This window comes from Histomonas meleagridis (genome assembly GCF_020186115.1).
Source record: "Histomonas meleagridis strain 2922-C6/04-10x chromosome Unknown contig_68, whole genome shotgun sequence".
Classification (NCBI taxonomy): Eukaryota; Parabasalia; order Tritrichomonadida; family Dientamoebidae; genus Histomonas; species Histomonas meleagridis.
Genome location: NW_027150909.1, coordinates 258,423 through 279,544, shown reverse-complemented (window position 1 = coordinate 279,544; position 21,122 = coordinate 258,423). Strand labels below are relative to the sequence as shown.

General features: G+C 28.6%; 6 protein-coding genes across 6 annotated transcripts; 1 reads left to right on the top strand and 5 right to left on the bottom strand.

Annotated features, from left to right (window-relative positions):
* Positions 1–9,809: 9,809 nt before the first annotated feature.
* GO595_008445 (uncharacterized protein) lies at positions 9,810–10,289 on the bottom strand (the record flags this gene model as incomplete). Its single annotated transcript, XM_067922020.1, has 1 exon — positions 9,810–10,289. The coding sequence occupies one exon, from the start codon at positions 10,287–10,289 to the stop codon at positions 9,810–9,812; it is 480 nt and encodes a 159-aa protein (XP_067771211.1).
* A 467-nt stretch (positions 10,290–10,756) lies between these two features.
* On the bottom strand, positions 10,757–12,367 carry GO595_008444 (uncharacterized protein; the record flags this gene model as incomplete). Its single annotated transcript, XM_067922019.1, has 1 exon — positions 10,757–12,367. The coding sequence occupies one exon, from the start codon at positions 12,365–12,367 to the stop codon at positions 10,757–10,759; it is 1,611 nt and encodes a 536-aa protein (XP_067771210.1).
* A 422-nt stretch (positions 12,368–12,789) lies between these two features.
* GO595_008443 (uncharacterized protein) lies at positions 12,790–13,695 on the bottom strand (the record flags this gene model as incomplete). Its single annotated transcript, XM_067922018.1, has 1 exon — positions 12,790–13,695. The coding sequence occupies one exon, from the start codon at positions 13,693–13,695 to the stop codon at positions 12,790–12,792; it is 906 nt and encodes a 301-aa protein (XP_067771209.1).
* Positions 13,696–14,140: 445 nt separating this feature from the next.
* GO595_008442 (uncharacterized protein) lies at positions 14,141–14,770 on the bottom strand (the record flags this gene model as incomplete). The annotated part of the gene is made up of 1 exon (XM_067922017.1): positions 14,141–14,770. One exon carries the CDS (start codon positions 14,768–14,770, stop codon positions 14,141–14,143), a length of 630 nt encoding a protein of 209 aa, XP_067771208.1.
* Positions 14,771–14,806: 36 nt separating this feature from the next.
* On the bottom strand, positions 14,807–15,073 carry GO595_008441 (uncharacterized protein; the record flags this gene model as incomplete). The annotated part of the gene is made up of 1 exon (XM_067922016.1): positions 14,807–15,073. The coding sequence occupies one exon, from the start codon at positions 15,071–15,073 to the stop codon at positions 14,807–14,809; it is 267 nt and encodes an 88-aa protein (XP_067771207.1).
* A 4,280-nt stretch (positions 15,074–19,353) lies between these two features.
* Positions 19,354–19,998, top strand: GO595_008440 (uncharacterized protein; the record flags this gene model as incomplete). The annotated part of the gene is made up of 1 exon (XM_067922015.1): positions 19,354–19,998. One exon carries the CDS (start codon positions 19,354–19,356, stop codon positions 19,996–19,998), a length of 645 nt encoding a protein of 214 aa, XP_067771206.1.
* Positions 19,999–21,122: the final 1,124 nt, after the last annotated feature.

Sequence of the window (21,122 nt, the reverse complement as noted above, 5' to 3'; positions counted from 1 at the left end):
AATTACTGCATTATACATTTTATATATTGTAAAAATTTATGAAAAACATATATAAAAAATTCAAGGGTTAAAAAATCACAAAAAGTTAACCTTTCAGTAACTCGAGCAAACATGCAATATTCATGTCAAATCATTCGAAAAACGCTAATTTTATCCGATTCGTTAAGGGTTAAAAAAAGGGTTAAAAAAAAGGTTAAGTTAACCTCAAAATTTTAATGGTACTTTTTAACATACTTTTTTAACATTTTAATTTATGTAAAATGTTTTTTATTGGTGTTTGGATGTGTGTTATTGGAACCATTTACGTTTTAAATTCAATCGTAAATACAATGATAAAAATATATGTTGTATTTAACGAAGAGGAAGGAGATAAAAAAGAAATCCCTGAAGATATTAAAAGATCACTTTACTCTTAAAGTACAACAGTTTTTCTGTAATTATAAAGAAATACTAATTGAATAATAAACCTGCAATATTTCGGATAAATATTATTTTTACCGTTTGTTGTAAATCTAATGTTAAATGTTGAGCCATCAGTTGGCGCGTTATATAATACAGTAGGTTTTTCATAAAAATCACCTTTGATGCCAATAAATCGTCTCTTTGAATCACTAAATGAAGCATGAAATTCTAAATACTCTCTGTTCCAAACATTATTAAAAGTCATTACTTCCTTTTGAGTTGACAAATAACTTATACTTTCTGACGTTACATCTTGATTTAAGAATTTCAAAAAAACTTTCTAAATTAGATGTAGTACTTCCTGAATCAACAATCGCGAATTTTGCGACAAGATTTTGGCTTTCATCCGAGCCTACATAAGTACAAGCAAAATATAAATTGCCTGAGTCTTCGTATTCATAAGATAATCTATAACTCGCAAATGAATTATTAAAACTATTACAAATTGACGTTAAAATTTCAAATAAAGTATTTTGCGCCATAACTTGAATTTTTAATGATACGTGGATTAGGTGAAGAACCACTGACGCTTTCAGGTTTAGTTACTTCAAACTGTAATGAGAAAACGTGAGCGGTCGGCGTTATATCTAATCTTCTTATGCCAATAGCTTTATTCTGTGACGGAGACTCTAACCAACGTTGAGGATAACGGAAAGTATAACCATTTTGAGGATTTAATACTTCATACTTATCTAAATCAAGATTTGTATAATTTTCTTCAATCGGTAACTGAGACGCAGTTGTTGTAAATTGATTTTCAGTTTTATACATTTTTATCTTATTAAAAATGTCAAATTCACAGTTTGAAAAAATTGAAAATATAGTTAGAGCATTAATGAATAAAAACAGTGTTGTATACAGTAATCATTCAAAAACATCTGATACATTATCAAATGGTATATGTACATTACAGATAAATAGTTATGACAAATCATTTGTTTTCACTTACGGAAGAAATCATGTTGTAATATCACCGTTAGATAATAGTATAAAAAATTTAAAGTATATCAATAATAATATTAAAGTTGATGATATACTCACCGGAGAAAATATAATGAAAAATGCATATATAATTGAAATGTTCGGTAATATAAATAGAGTATTGGATTTATATAAACAATTTGTAAAAATCAATGAAGATAGTAATAATGTTTCAATTACAAATTTAATTATTGATACCATTAATGGTTATTCAACAGATGATTTTGCATTAAAAAATCATACACATGAAATAATTAATAATGATTTAGCTATTAATGGTAGTCTTGTCGCAAATTCCATTAACGGATATTATATTTCAAACAGTATTGGTGGAGGTTCTAATTCAACAGTAAATATTCCATCAATCGCGACTATTAAATCAGATGGAGTCATGGAAGTCGGTGAGTATATTGATTTTCATTATAGAGATGATTATAATAAAGATAATACGTGGAGAATTAGAGCAATAACCGATACATTAAGTTTTCAAGCAAAAGGTGGAAGTACAATTAGTTTTAATAATAACGGTAATATAACAGTAAATAGTATTAATGGTATTTCTACAAATGATATATCACTAACGACGCATAATCACGACGACAAATACTCTCCGTTAAATCATATTCATAGTGATTATTTAACTAATGCTAACTTAGAAAGTATTAATCATAAATTAACAGGAATATATTATAATGAAGAAACAATTACTAATGAAGAAGAAGAAGAAGAAGAAGATATTACTGAAAAATATACTTTAATAAATCAAGATCTTATAGTTAATGGTACGATTAATGATATTAACACAGAAGAAATAGCTTTAGTTCGAGACGGAATTTTATCTACCGGAGACGTTATATCATTCGAAAACGGAGTCAGTATATCAACTTATGATAATACTACTGATGAAGGAATTACTGAAAATAATTTATTAATAAATTTTCCTAATGGTAATAGTATCATGTTAGAGGATAGCGGACATACTTATGGTATAATTAATAATGATGGAGAATTAAAAACAGAATACTATTTAACAAAACAAATGATCATTGATGATGAAGACATACAAGAAATTTTAATGGGACCTCCAGGAGAAGACGGTGAATCCACATATAAAGAAAGTTTTGTTGATAGTATATTTGATATAATAGATACATTTTTTTACAGCTGCTGATACAGCATATACTATAGCTCAAATTGTAAGTCAAATAAAAAATTTTGGGTGGGCAGGATTTTTATATAATAGTTTTGGGATTAATGTTATGAAGTCAAAAGGTTATTTACCGTTACCATCATTGAAATCAGTAGTTTTTTGATGAATATGATATATCGACAGGTGGAATGTTGGAAGATTTAGAAGTTCCAAACGCTGAAGATATAGACCAAGAATTTAATGAATATAATTATTTAATAAATCTATTCCCAGAAATGAATATTATATTTAAAAATTTGAAGTATTATTATAAAGACGTCTCTAAAGGTCAAAGAACAAATGAATTAGGTCTTTTATTAGTCGATTGTCAGATATATAAACGTTTCGTTAATCATAAACATGATAATTATTTAATAGCTGCTGATTTAAATAATTATACAGGAATAACTTATCATAAAGATTTATTAGAAACTAATGAAGAGGAGGAAGAAATATATGAAATCTACACGTCAATTAATCAAGATTTAAAGGTTAATGGATCGCTGATCTCCGATAGCTTTAGCTGTCGCGGTAATGTTGAATGTACAACAATTAATGGTATTGATTTAGATGAATTATCTGTTATCAGTAATGATATATTTAATATTAACAATAAATTAACAGGTATTACTTTTAATAAAGATTATGTCGAAACAAATGAAGAAGAAGATATTTATGAAATTTACACGTCAATTAATCAAGATTTAAAAAATAAATGGTAATATAGAATGTACAACTATTAATGGTATTGATACCAATAACTTTTCTTTAACAAATCATACTCACAATCAATATTTAACTAATGATAATTTAACTGATATAAATAAGGCTTTAACAGGAATATCATATAATGAATATGGCGATTGGACTAAGATTAAACATGATTTATTAGTAGGTAATGATATTTCATGTAGAATATTGACAGCAAGTCGTAATATCAATATTGATTGTAGTAAATATTCAGATGATACAAATATTTATGGGGGATTGTTTATTCATAGAACTAATGCAATGCCGGGTGATTCTATTAGGATGGAAATAGGTGTATTGCCTAATGGAGATGATTGTAGCGTAATAGAACATTACGTAGGTTCTGATGATAATATTGATACTTGTCTAAGATTCAAAGTTTGTGATGGCAATTATGTAAGTATATTTAGAAACGGTAATATTAGTTGTAATAGTATTAATGGAATTGATACTAATAATATTTCATTAACAACACATAATCATGATGATAAATATTCTTTATTAAATCATAATCATACAGAATTTAATAATGCTATTACTATTAATGGTGAACTTATTGTAAATAGTGATATATTTATTGATGGTAATATAAATTGTATTTCTATTAATAATATTTCTGTTGATAATTTCTCATTAAAAAATCATACTCATGATACTATTGATAATAATTTAAATGTTAATGGTAATTTATATTGTGAAACAATTAATGGAAAAATACCTGAAGAATTCTCATTAAAATATCATAATCATGACGAAAGATATTCTTTAACAACACATAATCATGATGATAAATACTCTTCGTTAAATCATAATCATAATGAATACTCATTAACAACACATAATCATGATGATAAATACTCTTCGTTAAATCATACACATGAAATTATTAATAATGATTTAGCTATTAATGGTAGTCTTGTCGCAAATTCCATTAACGGATATTATATTTCAAACAGTATTGGCGGAGGTTCTAATTCAACAGTAAATATTCCATCAATCGCGACTATTAAATCAGATGGTGTAATGGAAGTTGGACAATATATTGACTTTCATGATAATAATGATTTAAATAGTGATTATTCTTGGAGAATAAGAACTGCCGGCAATGTTATGTATTTCGGTAAACTTGATAATAATGATGGTGTTATTAGTTTCAATGGAATTGATGGTAATATAAATTGTATTTCTATTAATGATATACCTGTTAATAATTTTTCTTTAAATACACATACTCATAGTTATAATGATATTACTGATAAACCATCAACATTTACTCCATCATCTCATACTCATCAACCTGCTGATATTGTTCCTTATCAAAAATCTGCATTAACAACAGGAAGATTTTTTAGATTTCGTTTTTCATAATAATTCAACAGAAGCACCAGGTATTTATACTTGGAGAATACCATCATATGAAACTGACTTAGTACTTTGGCATATATCAGATGATACATACAGAAAAAGCTATTATATCAAGTAGTGGTGGAGGTCAGATTAATAAAACTATTGTGCATAATGCGCCGATAGACGAAACATTAACATTAAATGATTTTGATATTGGCTCTCCTGTATTTATAACAGGTAACGTATATAAATTAAATAATAATAATTATACTTCAGTTACTGATTCTACTAATTGTATTCCTAGTGTTAAATCATCAGGAACTTATAAAGAATTTATCGGAATTTGTACATCAAAACATAACTCTGGTGAAATTTTTCAAATAGGAGACACAATTAAACAAGACATATCGATTAATCAAGATACAATTGATTTTGCAACTCACGGAGATTATTATTTTAAAGTTACTGATTCATCAAAATATAATATTGGCGATACAGTGCTTTATGATGAAACTATATTAGATGACGAAACACCATTAACGGCAAAAATAAATAATATGATTATTGGAAAAGTCACCGCTATTATATCTGATTCTCTGTTAGCTGTATTTCGGCAATAATATCGCGAATTCTTTTTAATGATTCATTCACATAAATTAACACTTCATTTATTTTTTTATGTTGTTCTGCAATGATATTCTTACTCTTTTTACTTCTTTTATTCTTCGGTTCGTTAATTTCTAAATATTGTTTACAAATTTCTAATGGTGATTTTTCTATTAAATCATTTTCTACAATAAATGTAGTCATTAAATGAATATATAATTCATTTAAATGAATTTTTGCAGTTTCTATTTCTTCGTTAATATTTTCATTTATTTTCTTTATATCAAAAAATCTTTCCATTTTATATAAAATAAAAAAAAAAAAAAAATAAAAATTAACTTTAAAAAAATAATGCTAATTTATAAAAAATTTATTTTTTTAATTTCTATAAAAATGTTAATGAAAAATTCTTGTTCTGCTCTTGTTTCGGAAAATCAAACGTCTGCTTTATGCTTAACTAAATTAAATAATATAAAGATTGAAAATATAATTAATGATTCAGTAAATGATTATTCAAATACTATTAAAGAATATAAAAATAAAATCTTAAATCATCAACTTCCCGTTGAAGTTAAATTAGAAAGAAATCAACAATATTTAGAACAAATTTTAGAATTTGCAAAATCAATTCCTGCTGTAAGCATTCCTGAATTAACGCTTGATGTTTCGGTCAAAAGTTTTCCAAAAATTGAGATTGAAAAAAGTGATTCAACAGAAATAAAAGCGTTAATTAGAAAAATTAACAGAAAAACACAAACCTTTTCTTGCGATCACTCAGCGCTCGAACGTAAAGCATTAACATATAATGCTGATGCCTTAAAATTACGTAAAAGGTCTGAATTAAAGATAATTGATGATTTTTATAAGGTATTAGCCGAATATTGCTGGCGAATTAAAAATAAAGATATAAGAGGAAAGGAATTTAATGAGTTTAATATTGAAATGTATGATGTTGATAAAGTTATTGAAGCTTCAATGAATTTTTCGGTTGAAGTTTATAATTTCAATGCTAAGTATCATTCTTTAAAATGTGCTAAATGTGAAAAATTAATGAAAGAATATGAATATTCAGTTGAAGATATAGAGGAAAGAAGAAAAGAAGAAGAAGAAAGATTAAAAGATGAAATTAAAAGAATTCAAGAAGAAGTTGAAGAAATAGAAGATAAAGAGAATATTAATGATTTTGTTAAAGAGTATTTTCCAAATAAAGAAAGAATTCCTGTTATGTCAATCGTTAAAATGTGGAAAGCAGTTAAAAAGCGTATGATTCGGAAAGATGAGATTAAAGGAATGCTTGAGGAAACAGGAAATTGGAAAATAACAAACGTTCATAATACACTTTATGCTACAAAAATAAAATAAGTAATAAATTTTAAAAAAAAATTAAACCTAATTTAAAAAAAATTTATTTTTTTATTTTTGATAAAATGCCAAAAAGATTGAGCAAAAAAGAAGTTAGAAGTTTATTTGAAAAATACGGATACACTTTACCGAAAAATTTTGATTATAGAAATACTTCAACACCGCTTGAAGTTTATGACGAACAACATCAAAGTTATAAAAGATTGAGTGTTAATCAATTAAGATATAAAATATCAAGAGGAAGATCTGAATATATTCCGGAAGAAATTAATAATTTAATGAATCTTCCTTTAAGTGATAATGAACCGAAAAATAAAGATTCATTCGAACGTTTCAGTAAAAAGAAAGATGGATTTTTCAAAAATGAATCAGAAGATTTTAAACGTGAAGTATATAATTTAACAAATAAAATAACCAAAAATTTAATGAAGCAAAAAGATTTTACATTTGAAAACAAATCAAGTATTGATACATTTCTTTCTGCTTTGATGTATGCGATTGAAACATGTGGTACTAAAATTAATAAAGACATTAGAATGACTTTAATTGATGAAGACGGCAGAGAGCAATATTTACATGCAAATAAAAATACCGTTGAATTTTTACGTGCTGGATTAAGTAATGAAAGAATCATTGGTGATACAAATGATGTTGTATTTGAACATATGTTATTTATTAAAACCATTCATTTTGAATTTAAAGATTTCAAAAAAGGAAAGAGAATAAATCCAGGATTCTTTCCTTACATCAACACATCAGATATTGATTTAAGAAGATTTGGAATATTTACAGACGTTAATGATTCTAATATAAATGAATCATGTTTAATTCTAGCATTTATTGCTTCGGAAGTATTGAAAGATGAAGAGTTAGAATTACTGAAGAGCTTTATTCAAACGCGAACTGTTCCAAGAAGTGAGTTAAAGAGAATTTCTGATTTATTGAAAATCAAAATTGAAGTCAAAATATTTTATCCAGAAACCAAACATACACGCGTAAAGGTTTTTGGTGAGAATTACAACAGAGAAATAAAATTAATAATTATCGAAGACCATTATATGCTAAATTCTAAAGTTAATGTTTCAGAATGTTATATAAAGAATTATGATAAAATAAATGCTGATTCAAGATTTAAAAATCATAACAGAAAAATGATGTTATTAAAGTTTGACGACAAAAGATATTCATTTTCTAAAAAATGTTTGGGTATAAGAAGTTTGATTTATTTAATGATACAACATAAACTTTTAATGCCAATGAATCAACAAACAATAAATAAACTTTCATGGAGTTATAAGAAATCAAAAAATAAATCTTTTAACTCTTATAGAAAAATATTTGTTACTGATAAAAAACCTTTATCGATTTATTCTAAAAAAGTTAATCAAACAAAAAGTTTCTTTGGATACATTCCAGAAGAAAATGAAATCCCGGAGAGATTAAAAGAACTTCAAGAAGTTATTGATTCATTAAATTTGAGGAATAGAATAAATGTATCAAGATATTATAAATTTTCTGAATTAATGCAAAAGATAATGTTTGAGTTCGGATGTTTTGATAATGTATATTCATTTTCTGGAGAGATTGCAGATAAAATAAGATCTGAAATTCATTTTCCAAAAATTATTTGGAATAAGATTTATTTAAAACAAAAACTTTATTATATTGATCAATGCGGAGCGTATATGTCAAGTGTTCAATCAATTCCTGCTGGATTACCTGATGCTAACGGAAACTTTAAAGAAGAAAACACAAAAATAAAAGAGCTAATAGAAAAATTATATGAAGAAAGAATGCAAGCCAAATTATCCGGAAAAGAGAAATTATCAATCACGCTGAAATTCTTGATGAACAGCTGCTGGGGATTTTCGATTCAAAAACCAAAAGTAATAAAACATAAATTTGTGAATGACGTTAATAAGTATATTGATGAATTCGCGCCTTATGTATTAAAATACACTTATAACACAGACGGAATTTCAGGGTTTGTTGATACAATTAATCCTTATGTCGAATGTTTCACTTATCCACAATTTGCAAAAAGTGTATTAGATAATTTTAATGAAAAAATGAATCTTATAAAAGATCTTGTGAAAGTTTATTACTCAAAGGTTGATTCTGCGTTAGTGTCGGAGGAAGATTTTAAATTACTAAAAGATAAAGGATTTATTGGTAATGAACTCGGTAAGTTCAAGATTGAGCACGTTTTCACTGAAGTGTATTTTAAATCTCCCGAAAATTTTATCGGTAAGCATGAAGACGGAAGTTATTACTATCACTGCACGCCAAAAATAAAACAATACTGTGAAAATTCAAGTGATCCAATAAAGAAATTGATAAGTATGAACTAAAAAAAAATTTATTTTTCGGCTGATTTTGCAAAATAAAAAATTAAAGCTAATTTTAAAAAAATTTATTTTTTTATTTTCTATAAAATAGAATGAGTTGGATTGATTGTGTTGCAGATGCTGATTATCAAATATTCACAGAATTTCCGTTTCAAATAAGAAGAAAATCAAATAAAAGAATCATTAGCGAACATGTCGATGAAACACGAGGCGGATACGTTCAATGTCGCTTAAACGGCAGAAAATATCTTAAACATAGAATAATAGCAGAACAATTTATACCAAATCCTGAAAATAAACCTTTTATAGATCATATTAATCATGACAGAACAGATTTTCGCATTAATAATCTCCGCTGGGTTTCTTCATCAGAAAATAATTCAAATAAATCATCATACCTTGGGAAAGATTATGAATATTTTGATGAAATTAACGAAGATTCAATTGAAGTTAGAGAGTATAACAATTATCTATTTGAGGATTATTACTATGACAATGAAACAGATTCGTTTTACTTTTGGAACGGTTTGCAGTTCAGAAAATTGAACATTTGCTATGATAAGCGCGGTTATGCTTTAGTTTATGCACGCGATATTAATAATAAACAAGTTCAGATTTATTATGCAAAATTCAAAAGAATTTATGGTTTCGACTGAATTTATTTATAACTTATTTTTCCTGATGACTTAACAAATTTTGTTGATATTTTTCTTTCGCTTAAGAATTCACAGACGTCAGAGTAATTATATTTCAAATTATAAGTATTACCGTCTTTCTTTACATATATTTTTGATACATAATCTAACGTTGAGCTTTTTGCAACATCCGGCGTCGGTGTCCGCCTTCACTAACTCAACTTCTTGAGTATCACATAACAATTGAACAAGTTTAACTAACTCTTCTTCCTCGGCAATTACATATTTATTAACTATTAAAGGATTATTTTCTACAATATCTAAACATAACACTAACGCTTGGATTAATAAATCTTTGTCGTGAATTATTTGCTCAAGATTAGTTAAAGTTTCATTAGCGGTTTCAACTGAGCGTTCTTTGACATCAGGATTATTTTCTGTTGCATTAACATTAGGATAAACCGCTACATTTTCATAAGGATTTGATACTCCTTTTACCACAACATTAACGTTTTGACTTTGACTTTGTTTCGGAGAATTTAAATTTGTTCCGACTCTTGCAAGAAATCCTCGATTGCAAGATAAAACATTACTTTTAGGAACTGACATTTTTTAAGTGATAAAAAATTATTTTTACTGTTATTAAATGGAAGAATCTTTGATTCCTTTAAATATTTTCGATTATATCAAACATCTAAAATTAAATAAAAAGATAACAACAAAACAATTACCGTTTATAGAAAATATTTATTTCTATATTAATGATTGCGTAATATATAAATATGTAATTGCTGTACGTCCTGAAATGTTTAAAAGAGCGAAACGTTTCGGTTTGGAATCATTATATAATGTCTATTGTGGAATTAATGTTAAGATTTACGAGCCAATGCCAAATACAGCAAAAGGAAGATTCATATTAATGTGGAATCCAGGCAATTGTGAAATTACAGTTGCTGAAGGTGAAGACGAATTACCAAATAATTTTGACAAAAATAAAAAAATCTTAAGATTCGGAACGGCTCTCTGAGCCTGAGCTCCTTCGGAGCGAAACAATATTTTATAAATCAATAATATTTTTATCTTGCCGATCCGGCAATTATCTGCTCGATTGATGCGTTGGTAATTTCAATTTGACTTCTACCGTCAGGCTTCATTGCTCGAACTTTCAACAGTGCATCTTCAAAATAAATTCCAGTCGGTGCGATAAAGTTTACATTTTTCATTGCGGTATTTGCCAAACGATCGCCAAATAATTCAATCTGTACCGTCCCAGTTGTTGATATTCCACCCATAAAATCTTCTCCCTCAGCAAATGGTAATCCAATGAAGAAATTACTGTTATCTTTACCGTGCCACACTCGTGTTTGGGTATTAACGCCAGTATTATTATAAGTATTCTTGAAGTAATACGGTTGAACAGAAGTTTTAATATCTTTTGACAAAGAACTCAGCAAGCTTCCATTAAGATTTACTGCATCAAGAAGCATATTAAGATTTCTTGGATCATCAACTGTTTCGTATGCTTCTCTTGGATAAATTTTACCGTCAATATTAAAACTATATCTTATTTGAGGATTTAAGAAGCATGTTCGTGAATATTGTGATTCTCTGAATACTGTAAACATTGTATCGCAGTGTTTTAATCCGATTGTAGCAGCAGTATTAAATGATGTTGGTGCGGCTGTTAAATTATCTCCGAGCGGTTGAGTGAAATCTCTTATTTGGCAAACGTGAATCGGAAACAGCATCGGAACTTGAATATATTTTGCAGCAAGTGCATTAAACACATCCATTTTCAAAAGATATGTAGCAAGCTTAATTTTTACATCTTTTGTAATTTGTGAATTGCAAACAAATTTTTGAGGAGCATCCATTGTTGCGTAAACTTTTGTATCAGTTCCCGTGACTTTAATGTTACTCTTTACTGATTCATTAACATTTCTAAATCCAAGGTCGCATAAATAATCTCCTTCAACTACAGCTTTTGCAGCAACTAATGATTCATGATCGCATACAGGAGCAATAACAATATTTTGATATGAAGGCATCAGTTCGATTGAAAGCTTACCGCTCCAGTTAGGATAATATCGCATATTAAATAATAACAAGAAATAACTTATTGGAATTCTTAATGGAATCTTAACTATAACTTCTTTTGCTGAGGTAATAGCGCTAAAGTCACAGTAAACGCCAGGAACCATTGAATCATGAGCTCTGATTTTATCAATAGTTGCGAAACAATCATTACCGGCTTTAGCTTCATCAGATAATGAATTAGAAAGCATGAACCATTCATACCTTGCGTTATGAACGTCTTGAATTTTATCTGTGTTTGAATAAATTCTGTATTGATCTATAGCATCGCATGAACATTTATAACCGACATAATATTCTTTAAACAAAAGATTTGATTGTGACGGAACGGTAATTGGTACTTCTTGTTCTAAAGTAATATATGAATTATCTAAACCAATAATCTTAAATCTATCCGTGAAAATGTCAACGTATGTTGTATCTCCTTCGTTTATGTCTCCAACATTGCCGTAAGAAGTAGCTGTCGTGTATTCATAATTGCCTGGAATGATTTCAGAAGCTTTAACTGCTTCATCAACTTCATTATACCAATCTTGAAGGTTTCCAGTCATTGCATCAATAACATTTGGTTGTTGATTTTGTGGTGCAAACATTTTATAGTGATAAAAAAATCAAAACATCAATTAGAATCTAAGTCTTCAACAGTTACTGTATTTGTTAATGGTAACGATCTTCTATTAGAAAAAGTTCTTAAATCATTATAAAATTGAAGTAGTAAATCAGGTGCTAATTGACTTTTATTTGTTCTAGTAAATCCAGCATATTTATGTTGATTTTCTGCTAAAAATTGATTAAATCTATCATCTCCAATTGAATTAATCAAAGCATCAATATTATATTCAAGTTGTATTCTTTGATTATTTTGATTTACAACTTGTTGTGCAATATCTGATTGTAATTGATTTGTTATTGCTAATTTTTCTTGTCGGTGATAGATTACCGCTAAACATTTGTTGTTGTATTTCAATTTGTGCTTGACTTTCCATTGCTTTTTTTTGTATACTCATTCGCTAACTCAACATCTTGAGCTCTTTCTTTGATTTTGTAACGTTGCTATTTTCAAATTTGTATTTTTCTGTATTTGTGCTTTATGTTCCTCAGAATTTAAATATTCTAATTCAGCATCAAGAGCTATTTTATTTTCTTCGGTTGCTTGTAATTCCTCTCTTCTTTTGATTTCTTTTTCACGTTCCTTTGTTTGAACTTTTTTCTTAGCGTTCTTAACAATCGATTCTTTGTGCGTCTTGCTTATTTCTGGTTTTGGTCCTACGGCTGTTTGATATGCTCCTAATTCTTGTGCTTTAATTTCTTCATCAACTGTTTTTCGTTGTTGCTCAATTTCCGCTTCTTTCAATCTTTCAAATCTTGCTCTTGCTCTTAATCCAGGTCGTTGTTTTTCTTCTTCAGCAAGTTGTTGTTGATACAAACCATTAATGCTTTCCATGTACTGACTATCTAACGCCTGATATTGCTCCGGAGTTAATGCTGTTATTCTTTTAATTCTTTCTTGTTCAAATTTTATTTTAGCTTCATTTTGAGCTTTTAATAGTTCATTTTCATAACGTGCTCTTTCTAATTCATATTGTGTCTGTGCTCGCATTTCATTTGCATTCTTATAATCTTCAGAATTTAAAACTTTCTGTAAAGTTTCATTTTCATTCTTTACTTTTTCTAACTCACGTTGCAAGCTACTTTTAATTCGCATTTGTTCATTAGCTTCTATTTCATGTTGGCGTTCAATAGTAAGCATTTTTGCTTCAGCTAATTGAGCTTGAATTGTTGCGTTTTGATCTTTTAATAAATCAATGTCGCCTTTATACTGAGTTTTTTTAAGTTCTGCCAAAGCTTTTGCGTAACGTTCAGTTTCTTGTTGAGCTTTGTTTGCTAATTCATGCTGACGTTCAATCTCTCTTTCTGCCATTTCACGTTTTTGCTTTTCTTCGTTATACTTTGCCTCAGCAGCTTTTTGTTGCTTTTTTTCATATTTCTTTCTTGTTCATCCAAATTTTTCTTTCTTGCTAATTCATCTTGTTTCTCTCTTCGCGTATCATTGATTTGTTGTTGACGAACATCGTTTTGATTTCTCATATTATGTATTGCGTCAAGATTAATATTTTGTGGAGTTTGTGATAAAGCAACAGGAAGAAATGGATTTTGTAAATTTGCCATCATCTGTGACCTAGCAGAATTGGAATTTTGATTATTCGGTGAAGAAAGAATATTTGATCTAACACTAGCGTTTGGGTTAATTGTTGGTGCTTGAGTAATTAGTCGATGCCTTAATCCACGTTTAACATTTTTCTTTGTTTTTCTAATTCTACGTTTGACTGCTTTCTTTGTCATTTTATAAAAATAAAAATATTGATTTATAAATATTGAACTCTTGCTCTCCATCCGCGTTGTACCGGCACGTTATAAATTTGTTCTTGAGGTTCAGAAACTTGAGCTTCGGACGAAAATATAACTTCCTTTTGTTCTTGTTCTTCATTTTGTTCTTCATTCTTTGTTTGTTCAACTGTTGGAATTTCTTCTGAGTCAATATAAATGTCATTCTTTAAACTTCTGTATTTCTTCTTAAGCTTTTTATGCTTACCTGTTAATTTATCTAATCTTGAATTTAATTCAATTATATGCTCCATTAATAATTGGTCGTTTGATAAATAAACTTTACCGTCGTTGTTGTTTTTAATTACTTTTTGACTTACCGTTGGAGTTTTTGATTTCTTTGCTATAACTCTAGCGTTACCGTTCTTGAAAAATTTGACGTCAAAGAATTCATTTTCAATTCCTTTTTTAGCATTAGCAATTATAATTTCTTTTTCTTCTTGTGTTAAATCTTTTACCGACCTTTTGGAAGGATCGAGCCTCGGCGAGACTGCTTTCTTTGTTATCTTAACATCAGATGTTTTTTCTTCATCAACATTTTCGGTTTCCTCTCCCAAAACAATTTCTGTTTCAGTTTCGTGACTCAAAACTTCATTCTCTGTATCAGTCATTTATTAAATATAAAAAAATGAAAAATTCATTTTATTTTAAGATGCAAACTTAGTATCTCCCGGAGCATAAGGCATCACTGCGGGTCGAGGTTGACCGGCACCATATCTTCTTCCTCCAAGTATCACATCACCGGTATATTTTGGTTTTGTTAACTGACCATAAATTTTTCCTCCTGCTTGAATCCAAGGTTGAGTTTTATCCGAAATCTTTTGACCTGTATCGATTACTCTATCGGCTACTTCTTTGCCTTTTTCAACTGCTTGTCTTATTTTTGTCTTTAATCTTACCGTCAGGTACGGCATCAACTATTTTATCTATTTTATCTGTTATATCTCCTTTACGCTTTCTTACTGTATCAATTATTCCTGGAATCTTTTTACCAAATTCAATTCCTCGACTGATTATTGGCGAGACCTTACCGTAAATTCTCTTTCCTTTATCAATAACTTTTCTTACAAGTCGTCCTGCATTTTGAATAAATTTTCTTATTCCACCGAATATACGACCTAATCCCATTTAATATAATTAAAAAAACGTTTTAATAACTCTTAAATGAGTCTAAACGTTAACAAAGAAATTGACAAAACACATTTTAAAACTTACAGTCACGTTAAAAAACACGTGCAAAATAAATTTCCAAATGTTAGTGAAAAGAAAATTAAAAAAGTAATTTCAAAAAGATTGAAAGATAAATTTATTCAAACAAAAGATATAAAACCTTATATGATAAAAATATTTTCAACTGTTCCAAATTGTTGGTTTCATGATTTATACGATAATACTAAAGGAAAAACTCCTCGTTATTGGCATGTGTTTATTGGCACAAATAATAGATATGTTTATTGTCTGCCGTTAATGTCAAAGTCAGCTGGAGCAGTTCATGAAACATTAAAACGATTTATTGAAAAATTCCATCCGGTAAAATTAACGTCAGATGAAGAACCAGCATTTATTGAAAAAAATAATTTAAAACTTCTTTCTGATAATAAAGTTGCCGTTCATACAATATCAGATAAAAACCATTCGTCTTTAGGCATTATTGATAGATTCATGCGAACAATAAGAGATATGAATACTCCAACGGAAAAATCTAAACATCAATCACATGATGAAAAATACACATTTATTACACCAGAAAGAATGAAAAAGTTTCTGAATATTTATAATAATACTTACCATTCAGCCATCGGTTGTTCTCCAAAAAGAAATGTTTGATAATAAAGATTTAGAAAAAGAATATATATTTAAATGTTTAGAATCTTCTGAAAAACAAAAATGTATTAAGAATTTAATTCTTCCTGTTGGCTCTTTTGTACGCTATATATTACCGCGTCATAATGGCATAACTAAAAAAAGATTTCAAATCAGCCGTGAATGTTATAAAATTGATGAACGGAAAGGAAATATGTACGTTTTAATTGCTCAAGACGGAACAGTAATTACTAAACCAAGATACAAACTAATACCGATTGGTAAGAATAAACCAAATAATATTAAATGGGCGTCAACTATTCCTGGTAAATGGGTTGGTTCTGTTGAGTCAATTTTATCATTTAATCCTAAAACAAATAAGTATAAAGTACTTTTTACCGTTCCTGGGCAACGTTCATATCAAGATGAAATTCCTGCTTCATTTCTCCGCGGTAATACTCCTCATAAACAGTCAGAAATTGAAAGAGAATTTTTTGAAAATACTACTACTACTAATACTACTACTAAAAAATGAAACCAGCTAAAGGAAATCCGAAAGTGTTTTGTGAGTTTATCCGTTCATGTGAAATCACTTGAAAATCAAGAGTTTGAAGGAGAAAAAATAACTTTTCCGGAAAATACAAACAATAAGAAATCGTTTGATATGTAAATCATGTGAAAATAACTATCACATAACGAAATAAATTTATTTTAAAATTTCAATGTCAGTTTTTCACTTTTTCAATGAACGCCTTACGTTCGATTCCCGTACAGTGCGTTTTTTGTTAATGTCTTACGTTCGATTCCCAAACCTATTGAATTTTATTTTTGAACTTTTTTTACTCGTTCTACCTTAACGTTCAACTCTAACGTTCTTCCTTAACGTTCGACTCTAACGTTCTTCCTTAACGTTCACTTTATCCTTCGTCATAAACACCGTCATAAAATTCGTCATCAAATATTTTTTACATTTGCCACTAAATTCAATGACAATTCAAAAAAAATTTTACGTTTGACACTAATTGATAGCATCATTCAAATTTACATTTTCAGTACTCATTCAAATCTCATTACTGCCCGCCAATTTCTAATCCTTAACGTTCAATTACCACCAAAATTTTTTTCATTGTAAAATAATTCAATACTTTACTTTTTACAACATTGAAAAAAAATGCTCCTGTGTCGAGAAACGCGTGTCAGATTTTTTTTAAGATTTCAATACTTTTAAAAACTTTTTCAGAACTCATTCAAATTCATTTCCCGCCAATATTTTCAGTACCTATTCAATTATTAATCGTTTTGCCACCAAATTAAATGACAATTCAAAAAATTTTACATTTGCCACTAAATTAAATGATAATTCAAAATATTTTTTACAACAACTTCAACCGTCATTTTCTCCGTCCGTTAATTTCCGTTAAATTTTAAACGAAAAACGTTTAAAAAAAAATTTTTGAAATCCGTTAAAAAAAGTTTATTTTTTACAACTTACTTATTCAGCGGTTGTTCAAATTTATCAACCGTCATTTTCTCCGTCCGTTTATTTTGCGTAAACGGATTTTATCAAGAACGTTAATTTTTCATCAACTGACATGTGATATGAAATGAAAAAACATGTTATGCGAAATGAATTTTTCGGAAATGTTATGTGAAAATGAAAAACAGAAATGTTATGTGAAATGTTTATATAAAAGTGACACAGACATGTGATATGAAAATTTACACAAAAAGTGACACTCGAAAAGTGACACAAAATTTCTGAGGGTTAAAAAAATAAAAAAGTGAACCCTTTTTTTTGAACCCTCAACGAAACGAAGTAAATTAACATTTTTCGGATGATTTTACAAAATAAAAAATTAAAGCTAATTTTAAACAGTACTTTTTAAGTTCAAAACACTAAAATCCACATAGAATTTACAACTTTCGACAGAGAATTAACATTAAATTCTTTCCGATAAATCAACCGTCAACTTTTGCGTTAAAGCCTTCAAAAAATGCTCATTTTCTCCGTTTCGTTGAGGGTTCAAAAAAAGGGTTAAAAAATCACCTTTGAAAATTTAATGATACTTTTTTAACATTCTTACCGATATATCAACCGTCAACTTTTGCGTTAAATCCTTCAAAAAATGCTTATTTTCTCCGTTTCGTAAAGGGTTAAAAAAAAAGGTTAAAAAATCACCTTTGAAAATTAAAATATACTTTTTACATTCAAAACCTCAGTTAATAACAACTTTAAGCTCCAAACACTAAAATCCACATAGAATTTACAACTTTCGACAGAGAATTAACAACAAATTCTTACCGATATATCAACCGTCAACTTTTGCGTTAAAGCCTTCAAAAAATGCTCATTTTCTCCGTTTCGTTGAGGGTTCAAAAAAAGGGTTAAAAAATCACCTTTGAAAATTAAAAGGTACTTTTTACATTCACAACCTCAGTTAATAACAACTTTCCACATAGCATTAACAACAACTCATCCGTTATCATCATCAGCTCCAGTAAACATGCAATATTCACGTCAAATCACTAAAATGGAGAAACTCATTCAGCTTTTCCGAATTTCCTTTAGCTAATAACTTTTTTAGTTAGTTAGTTAGTTAGTTAGTTTGTCATGCCTCACACATTTAAAAAATAAATGTCATCATGAATTTAAATATATTTAATTACTTTCAATCAAAACCAACCGATTTATGAAAATCAATCGCGTTTACACCGTTCATCCTTTAGTTTATGTAGCGCGAGTGGGAGCGAGTGCGTAGCACGAAGCTCACATAGCGCTGTGTGTGTGTGTGTGTAGGAGAAGATTTCCAAGGCGGCATTTCTACTACAGGAACTGTTCAAGTTGAATTATTCGGTGATCGACTCGCCGACACTTCTATGAAAGATGTAACATATATTGCTCCGACAGGAATTTACTTCGAAGATGCTTTATTGATAGTACGTTCGATGAAACCGGATGGTAGAAGTCAAATTGAAATCACCAACGCTAGTATCGAGCAAATCATCGCTGGAGGTGCGAGGTAAAAATAAATTGTTTAACATATATTTTTATCTTCACCTTCAGCAATTGTTATTTCACTATTCCCTGGATTATACATAAGAATAAATCTACCTTTTGCAATATTAGCTAATGGTTCTTTAATTGTAACATTAATGTTGTCATGAATATCATATAATAATTTTAATCCGACACGTTTCGCTCGTTTTAATGGTTCCGGGCGAACACTAATAACATATTTATATATTGTCAGATTTTCAACATAAAAGAATATGTTTTCTATGAAGGGCAATTGTTTAGTCGTGATGACTTTATTTAATTTCAATCCTTTAATGTAATCGAAAATGTTAGTCATTTAATTAGTAATAAAAACAAAATTTTATCTGCTAAAAAATGTCAGTACCAAGAAGTAGTGTTCTCTCATGTTCGAAAAGATTTTTAGCAAAAGTCGGAACTAATCTTAACTCTCCAAAACAAAGTCAGAATCAAAACGTTAATGTTGTGGTCAATCCATACGAAAGAGTTCCTGTTAGCTATCCGGATGTTAAACCAATCTCGCCAGAAGAACCTGTCTCGCCAGGGATTCAAGGAATCCGGGAGCAAAGCTCCGAGGCTCGAACCTCACTAGGTTCGGAAATCAAAGAACGAAGTGTTGAAACAGCAGATGAAACTCTTGCAAATCTTGAAAAAGTAATTCACGACAAAGATATGTTGATTCAGGCATCAGTATTATGTTTGGATATTGTAGAAAATAATCCTCTGATAGTTAATAAATATGTTATCGCTGCTGAAGAAAATGAACTAATGAAATTAATTCAGCTATTATGTGATACAGAAGAAGTAGAATTACTTAAAGCTGATCAAGAAGCAGGTTGTTGCAGAAGCAGTTCGTATGATTATGTTTCGAAAATTTATGTAAAAAAAGATGGAAACACTTATAATTTGAAGTATTCATACGCTGATGTAGTAGAGTATTTAACAGAACGTAAAATTAGTTCGAAGTTTGTTAAGTCTTCAGGAAAAATAAGCTATAAATAAGTTAAAATTTATATTTTTCTATCTATATAAGATGCCAGTAATTCTTTCAATCGATATTGGAGTAAAGAATCTTGCTTATGCTATAATCACTTATCCAGCTGTTACTTTTGATGTTATTGATATATCAAAACCAAATAATGCAGTTGATAGATGCAGGTTGGTTCAAAGATTGATTGGTAACATTATTAGAAAGAATCATGTTTCTGATGTAGTTATTGAAAAACAATTTCCACAAAATACTGTTGCTATGGAATTAATGTATAGCATTATTACTCTTGCTTTAAATTTTACATCTCAAATCTATTTGTTTGATACAAAAGGAAAATTTACATATCTTGATTTAGAATATGATACGAAAAATATAGCTCATAAAAAATTAAGCGTAAATATTGCTAGGAACTTTTTAAAGTTTGTCGAAGGAGATCATTTTGATTCATGGAACTCATTTCAAATGCTATATAATATCGAAAAATATAAGAAACAAGATGATATAGCAGATGCTATAAATCAGGGAATGGTTTATGGTTTAAAAAATAAACTTATACATATTACTAAGAAGGAATATAAAGAAATGATTTTTTAAAAACTAAGCTATTTTTTTTTAATATATTTTTTTAACGAATAATAAAGGATGCCGAAAAGATATAGTACAGAAGAAATTAGAGACTTGTTCGAACGTTATGGTCACACACTACCGGAGAATTTTGTTTATAGAAATAATACTACACATATTAATGTTACTGACGAACAAACAGGAAGAAGATAAAGATCTACATTAATACAGTTGAGATATCGAATAGATCACGGCAGAAGTGAATATGATTTTCCGCAATATATGAATATGGCAATTGATAACGAAGAACCGAAGTATAAAACATCATTTGAGAGATTTAGAGATAAGCAAGATGATTATTTCAAAAATGAGACTCATGAATTCCAGCAAGAAGTTTTTCAGAACACTCAAAAAATGATTAGATTTATGAAGCAAAAAGATTTTACAATGAATTTTGACGGAAATGTCGATTCCTTCTTATACTCACTAATGCTTGCACTAAAAGAAATAGGTCCTCGAATCAATAAAGATATCAGAATGACAATCATTGATGAAAACGGCAAAATACAAT